Source organism: Macrobrachium nipponense, chromosome 3 (genome assembly GCF_015104395.2).
Source record: "Macrobrachium nipponense isolate FS-2020 chromosome 3, ASM1510439v2, whole genome shotgun sequence".
Classification (NCBI taxonomy): domain Eukaryota; kingdom Metazoa; phylum Arthropoda; class Malacostraca; order Decapoda; family Palaemonidae; genus Macrobrachium; species Macrobrachium nipponense.
In genome coordinates, this window is record NC_087202.1 from 69,996,890 (window position 1) to 70,005,380 (window position 8,491).

General features: G+C 34.3%; 1 protein-coding gene across 1 annotated transcript in view; it reads left to right on the forward strand.

Annotated features, from left to right (window-relative positions):
• The first annotated feature begins 3,561 nt into the window (after positions 1 to 3,561).
• Positions 3,562 to 8,491, forward strand: part of LOC135221800 (distal membrane-arm assembly complex protein 2-like) — a 61,185-nt gene continuing 56,255 nt past the window's right edge. Inside the window, exons 1-2 of the mRNA XM_064259653.1 lie at positions 3,562 to 3,907; positions 7,123 to 7,293. Coding sequence (XP_064115723.1) covers positions 3,744 to 3,907; positions 7,123 to 7,293 — 335 coding nt within the window. The 5' untranslated portion in view covers positions 3,562 to 3,743. The remainder of the gene's footprint in view (positions 3,908 to 7,122; positions 7,294 to 8,491) is intronic.

Genomic DNA, 8,491 nt, shown 5'->3' on the forward strand with positions numbered 1-8,491 from the left:
TGAAATTATATTAATAATATAACCTCAAAGATTAATACAGTAATAGGTTAGAAATTTTAGGTATATTTGAAGTAGGATGTTATTTAAGGTATACATTTGGTATCTTAACTTTCAAGATAGGCAGTTACAAGCATTTTTAGTGGTGGTTTTAACTATTCGCGGGTTTTAACACATCCCCGTGAATACACTGTGTGTGTCTGTGTGTGTATATATATATACTATAATATGTGTATTATATATAACATATACATATATATATATATATATGATATATATATATTTTATATATATATATATTATATATATATATATATATTATATATATATATATGCATAAATATGTGTGTGTGTGTGTGTCGTGTGCATGTGTAATAATTACCTTTAGTAAAACAGAGGAAAAAATCTCACATGATATGTTGCAATAAAATAAATTATAGGACTACGATTTCTCACGGCACGTTTAAGAACGAAGAAAAATTAAATAAAGCATGAATTCTCACGGAACCCCTGGCGATCGTTCATGGAACCTGACGGAACCCCGGTTGAGTATGTCTGATATATATATATATATATATATATATATATATATATATATATATATATATATATATATATATATATATATATATATATATATATATATATATATTATATATATATATATACACACACACACACAGGCGGCCCGCGGTTAACGACGCAATCGCTCAGCGGCAAATCGGTATTATGGCTGTCGTAAAAAATATTCATAAAAAAAATAAGGCATTTTAAGGTACTTTTACGGCACAATTTTCAGTTAACAGCACCGCTAAACGACGTTGTGCTAACAAGTCATACATTTGTAGAAATGCCGTTCAAACTATAAATGTTATGCAAATTACATTGACAAATTTTTTGAGAGTTTATTACATACGTATTAGGGTAAAATATATGCCTCTGACGCTGTTCTATGCCAAAAATATAGTTACATAAGTGCAAATTTAGCTATGGATGGGTCAATTTTATGTTTAAAAATATGTATGAAAATGTATTATGTAAAGGGTATTTTTATTTCTGCACAGAAATATGATACAAAGGCAGCTTTTGAAACTGCCCTTCACGTTATCAAATGTGATGTTTTTTCATGTTCTTTCTTTTGAGCCGCCGCCTGCCGCACTTCCGAAAATATAGTTAAAAAAAAAATGCAAATTAGCGATCGATGTGTCGATTTTATAAATGTTCATCCTTTTGTGATTAAAATGTGTATGAAAATGTATTAAGTATAGGGTATTTTTATTTCTGTGCAGAAATATGATAAAAAGGCAGCTTTTGAAACTGCCCTTCACGTTATCAAATACGATGTTTTTTCATGTTCATTCTTTTAAGCCGCCATCTGCTGCTCTTCCATAAATATCAAGTTAAAAAAAGAGTGCAAATTTAGCGATCGATGTGTCAATTTTTTAAATGTTTATGCCTTTATGTTTAAAATGTGTATGAAAATATATTATGTATAGGGTATTTTTATTTTTGTACATAAATATGATACAAATTAAGGCAGCCTTTGTAACTACGCTCCACGTTGTCAGGGGATGTTTTTTCATGTTCGTTCTTGTCCGCCACTGTTCTGAAAAATGCATGGTTATTTTATTAATTATGCATCTTTTCCATGAATCCTTTAAAAAGTTATACATTACTTCACTGTATCCTATATTATTGTATGTATTCTCATATTATTGTATTATAAAATACTACAGCAAATCTAAGCCAGTATTCCGCGGAAGCGGCCAATGTGGTTTGAAATCAGCTGATGGCGAATACGAGTTTGTTTCGCCATAACACAATTCTGAGCAAATTCTCTTGCTTCTGGTTAGCATAAACGAATATCTAGATACTTGACTTATAGGAGACATTTCCATAAATCCTTTAAAAAGTTATACATTACTTCACTGTATCCAATAATATTGTATGTATTCTCACATTATTGTATTATAAAATACTACGGCAAATCTAAGCCAGTATTCCACGGAAGCGGCCAATGTGGTTTGAAATCAGCTGATGGCGAATACGAGTTTGTTTCGTCATAACGCAATTCTGAGCAAATTCTCTTGCTTCTGGTAAGCATAAACGAATATCTAGATACTTGACTTATATGAGATGAGGTTTTTTTCCTTATACGTGTTTTTAGGTAGAAATATGAATTGAATATATCTCGTTGTGAATGTGAACTAATTTTTTTTCGTTAACAGACTACGTTGGCGCCATGTTTATTGTGTAAAACAATTACTTGATTCCGTTCGCAATTCTCCTTTATATCATCGTAATACGAACTTTACGTTATTTATCTTATATCGACGTGAAACCAACAGTAAAATGTTTTCTTTCAAGCACAGTAGTTTTGATTAAAATGATTTTATCTCAATTTTATCTACGGTTGTGTTTGATGGCATACGTTTACTGGAGTTTTATCCTTGTTGCCGATGTACGATAATAGTCATTAGCAACTTGAACAGTTTTCTCAGCTTCAATTATAACTAGGTTTAAATTTAACAATATATTTCCCGATTGATCTTTGATTTATATTGATCTTTGATCTATAGCGAATAAAGTTATTACATTAAGATATCTATACATAACACTATTTATAACAACTACGGTAATAGTGTACTGTAGTACGATGTTTGAAATACAAGCCTAGCTGATGTTATCCAATTTGGTTGTACTTAGAAAAGAAAACTTCATTTCTTGTTTGGTTGTTCATGGCTGCACACGTTCATGCAACGAGTATAACGTTAAAACAATACTTTCATCATTCTCTTTTGCTGTTATTGAATTTATGTAACTAGAAGATGGATAAAGTTAGGCTATTGTAATTTGGTCTCTCATAAAATCGGACTATCGTAAGACGAATTATCGTAACTTGAACACTACAGCTACTTGTACTCTGTATAAACCTTATTATATCTTTACATACTCTAGACACCCAAAGGATTACAGCTAGGCTTTTTTCACTTTACAGTTTTTATAATGCTATTATGTATTGTACAGTAAATTCTATAGTACTATACTGCATAAATATAATTTTACTTATTGCGCCATTGAGGGATTACGGCACCTTTGACTGGTCTAGAGTTTCGAAAGAAGGTGTGCAGTGGCCGTAGGCTTTGAAATTGCTTAGCATTGAAAATCACTTAGCGTCAGCGGCCAGGAACGGAACCCCTGCCGCTAACCAAGGGCCGCCTGTATATATATATGTAGAGGCAGTTGTGGGGAGTTGACCAGAACTAGAAAACACAGGCTGAATTCAGATGTGCAGACAGTCACACTTTCTGAAGAGGGATGCTCCTTTATCAGCAACTTAACTACCATCTGTTGATATGGGAGTTGCCAAAGAACTTATAAAAGAACTCTTCAAGAAGATATTCTGACCTTGCCAGTGGCATTTTGGAATGTCTTTTACAGTGTTGTCTGTAGAGTTATTAGCTTAACTGACCTAAAAACCAATTCTGGTACACTGAACAGGTTAGCCCTGAGAAGCATTTGACAGGTGATGAGAGTCCATTTCAACATTTTAAAAAATTTAATATTAAGCTTACCAGATAGGCCCATACATACTACATCTGCATTAAGGCTTAGTAGGCAATGCAAAACACTAACACAGATCACAAGCACAAAGTCCAAAGAACAGTTGTATTACACTGAGAAAGTCTTTGATATAAGTTTGAGTAAGTATAGGGTAGGATATTGGACAGTCCTGTGACTATCGCATGCAAGTAGGGTGCCATTGCTATGTGTTGATTCCCAGAGATGGAAGCAGCAGCGACTGCACAGACCAGCAGCAGCAGAGCCACCTCAGGCATCATTGCTGGGCCATCAAGTCTGTTACATACAGAAACAGGATCACAAAAGAACAGAGTATGATATATCACAAGTAAGTGACATTTTCTTTCATGAAAATCTTTATAACTGTGTTGAAACAACTTCAAACAAGTAAACGTGTGTTAGATCACAGTCAACTTGCAGTCAACTACACACCTGCGTTTTGAGCTAATAAAATAATAATGTTGTAATAAGCTTTTTATTAAAGCCTGACATTAAATTCATATAGCCTAATAAATTAGCATTTAGGGTTACTGTTGCACAATTTGGTTTTCATAGACTTTTTCCATTGAAATTTTTTTTATTCAGGTTTTGTACATATCATCAGTTTTTGTACAACCAGAAATGCTCCTTCTAGGGCCCAACTCATTACTAGGCCACTTACTGAGCGCACAAAGCATCCCATGGTTCTCCCATGACCCATTCTGCCTTTGTGTTCATTGTTTTTTGTGCTTTTTTTATTTGAGCGCAACTGCTGATTAAGCCATCATGGGCTAAAGAAAGTTCCAAGTGCCAGCCTTTCTGTACATGGTGAGAAACACAATAGAATTAAAGAACGAACTTGTAGCAAAGTGTTGGAGGCAATAATTTGTGAAAAGGCAAGGATGTTGTATGCTGATCACAGTAAGAAAATGCCTACAACAAGTGCTGCTGTTAGTGGTTTTAAGGCCAGCAGAACTTGGTTTGATAAATTAAAAAAAACTGAACGGGCATACCTAATGTGCGTACTTCAGTGATTAAGGACTTACGTATTTGCAAAGTGGAGTAATGTAAGAAATTTTGTGGAGAGTTATCATTGCAACAAAGATGGTGTAATCCATGTCTTCAACATGTTTAATGACAATGCCTTGTTTCACTTTAGGCAAATTTTAAAGATTCCCAAAAACAAATGTCTCTGGACAGTTTTGTAGTGCAACAGGAGTCTAGTGACTCTCAAGCTGGTCCTAGTGCCAGTAAAAAAATGAAGATTGCAAGTAACCCCTGATAGTGCCAGTAAAAAATGAAGAGGAAAAGTAACCCCAGATGGGTCCTTGATACCTGAAGTCCTTCTGGAGGGCGATTCACATTCCAAACAATAACCTCTCCTTCCTTCTGGAGGGCGATTCACATTCCAAACAATAACCTCCTCTTCTCCCTCTCCCCTCCTCTCCATCTTCCATATGCTAAACAAGAGTCTTCCATAAAGGTAAAAGTGATGTTAAATGTTTATTTAAACATTTCATTAATCATTTTTATTTCATATTGTTTTTCTTTACGTAAAACTGCATTTATTCTGTATAAAAAGTTTTTTTATAAATATTTTTGAGTGTCTGGAATGCAGAGCAGTATCGTATCAAAAAGCTGGAAAAATACTTGAAAAAAGATGAGGAAATAATGAAGTACAGTGGTACCTCGACATACGAAAGGCTCAACTTACGAAAAACTTGAGATACGAAAGCAAATACGAAAAAATTTTACAGCTCTACATACGAAAAAGTTTTCAAGATACGTAAGGGTTTGTTGCTGTAAAGTCCCGAGATTTGCCCGGACCACCGAGAACAATTTTAAAACTCCCGCGCCGCCAACTGAGTAAACTCGCCACCATCCTCCCGCTCTCCCATTGGTTCCTGATGCTAGTCACTCCATAAGGTCCTGCTCTCCTATTGGTCAGCATCTACCCCTTGTGCTTTAAGTATTCTATTGGTAAAAGGATGCTGTAAATTGAAAAACTTATGCAATACATTTAATAAAAAAAAAACATTAGGTAAAGAAGAATAAAGAATAGAAATGAATGGTTATTATACTGTTTGGTAGTTTCAGTAGTTGAAGAGAGATAATGAAAATTTATGGTTTACTGTGTAAAGTGATTGCTTGGCGATCGTTCGATACTTGTAAGTGCTGGATGTAAACAGAAGTTTGGAAGCTTTTTTTTGTTTGTTTATTATAGTTAATGGTTACTTAATAATTATTTGAAATGAGTACATGCAATACATTTAATAAGAAAATTGTGAATTAGATATCATAAAATTTAAAATAAATCAGACTGCCAACAAATACGTATTTTTTAGGATTCTTCTTCTATTTTATTATTACTTTACGTATACGTATGTTTCATTATAGCTGTCAGTAACTCGGTATATCTCCATTAGGTAAAGATAGAATAAAGAATAGAAATGAATGGTTATTATACTGTTTGGTAGTTTCATTAGTTGAAGAGAGATACTAATGAAAATTTATGGCTTACTGTGTGCTAGGAAAAATGATTGCTTGGCGTTCGTTCGGTACTCGTAACTTCGTAAGACTGGTAAGAGCTGAATGTAAACAATCGATTGGAAGTTTTTTTTTTTTTTTTTGTGTGTATTATAGTTAATGATTAATTAATAATTATTTGAAATGAGTACATACTGATTATTTATACATTTTATTGGCATATTCTAAGATTTTAGCTCTTAGGTTTAGATGTCAGAATCATAGACTAGGCTACAGTAGCAACTGCTAACATAGGCTAGGCTTATTGCTAAGGGACATATGCTAAAGTCCTAATATATGCAGTAAAAATGGGGTTGAACATTACATGCAGTTGAATATTACTCAAGTATGTACAGTATTTTGCCTTTTTGGAGTCATATTTCTTCCATCGGATCGGCGTCATAATCCTAGAACATGTTTTAGGCCTGGAAATATAATTTACTGGGGTGTTTTTGGAGGGCTTGGAATGGATTAGCCATTTTACATGTAAAATGTGGTCCAAGATACGAAAAATTCATGATACGAAGGGCGCCTCGGAACGGATTAATTTCGTATCTCGAGGTACTACTGTAATGGGACTTGTAGGAAGGTCTAGGAAATAATGGATAAAGGCATTAGCTAATGTCCTGTGCTTGATACAAATTCAAGCTAGAAGAACACTTAATAAAGAAGAATGGAGAGAACTCATTTCTTGTCTAATCCTCAAATGGAAAAGCAAACTTAAAACCATTTATGGTGATGGTGAAGAGGATCTTGATTAGAAAATCTTATATAATGAATGAGAAAACTATGTGCTACTTTAGAAACTGAACAGAAGCAGTATGTGTGATGATATACCATTAAGAAATTAAGAAATATTATTTTTAAAGTTGATATTATTACTATAATGTCAAAGATGTCTGCTTTTGAAAAAAATATATGTGGATAGTTTTAGTGTAAAGCTGATTAATCTGTTATGAAATTAATTGTACATACTTCTGATAAATATTCTGGGTAATCGCTTTCACTTTTTTCAAATATGTTTTTTTTCCTTTCCAGATGGAATAGGCCAAAAGAAGAGTGGACTGGCTTTTTTCATTACTTTGCACCTGAAAAGGGAATTACTGTTGATTTTGTTCGTGCATTACAAAAACCATTAAACTTCTCTCCTAAAGCACTTAAGACATGGTATAACAAATTACAAGATACAAAGGCGGTAATCGATCAAAGGTAAGAAAAAATCTTTTGATATGGGTACTCTCATTTTCATACCAAATATAAATAATCTATTTTAATTTTCCCCTAATGTTTAGTTATGGTGGAGAAAGTACAGTGGAACCTCGACATACGAAAGTCCTTACTTACAAAAAATCCAAGTCACGAAAGCAAAGACGAAGATTTTTTTGCTTCTGTTTACGAAAATAATTCAGGTTGTGAAAGGGTAAAGTCCGAGATTCGCCCGGACCACCGAGAACAATTTTAAAACTCGCGCACCGCCAACTGAGTAGACTCGCCACCATCCTCCCGCTCTCCCATTGGTTCCTGATGCTAATCACCACCGTAGATCCTGCTCTCCTATTGGTCAGCATCATGCCTCTATGTAAAGGCGTTCCTTGACCATTTTTTGTGGCAGCGTTATCGTGAACACAGGAATTCGTTCGTTCACATATATTTCGTTTGTTAATGTAAATTCATGTTAGTGATTTTGCTTTCATTGTACTGTAAGTTACTTTATCGTGTTGTGTGTGAACTTAATTACTTACGTTATTGGCCATGGGTCCCAAGAATGTTGCTGAAGTTCACGGAAAGAAGAGGATGCATTCTATGGAGAACGAAGATGGAGATAATCAAGAAGTGTTAATGTTTTCTGCCATTTTTTAATGTGTTTCGTAAAGTTGAGTGTTCATGTTTTCTGCCATTTGTCCTCCTCCTCTGTCGCCACTTTTGGAGATCGCCTCACTGTAGATACAAATGTCAGATGATAGAATCTTCACCGATAAAACAACATGATAATAGGATCGACCTTTCCAATAGAGCTTGGGACCCTGACCATAGAGACAATATCTTTCATAAGGCAAAAATGAAGCAGATTAAGACATTTGACAGAACCGATGTGGGCTTAGCGGTGACCCCAGGCATCACCTAAGGGCTTATATCCCACTATATATTTTGCAAATGTAGCTTTTTTTGTCATTCACTATTTGGGAAGGGTGGGAGTCAATCCACCAAAATGTAGTCCTTAGCTTTAAACCAAAATGTTTTAATGGTGCCTTCCATACTTGAGATATACCCTATATTATATATATAATACACAGGCAGTCAGTCCCAGGTTATCGTGCACTCGGTTAATGGCGATCCATAGACAAGTGCCAAAAAATTGACAATTTATGGCACAATAATGGGTTAAGTTTTGGTTATCGGTGCCATA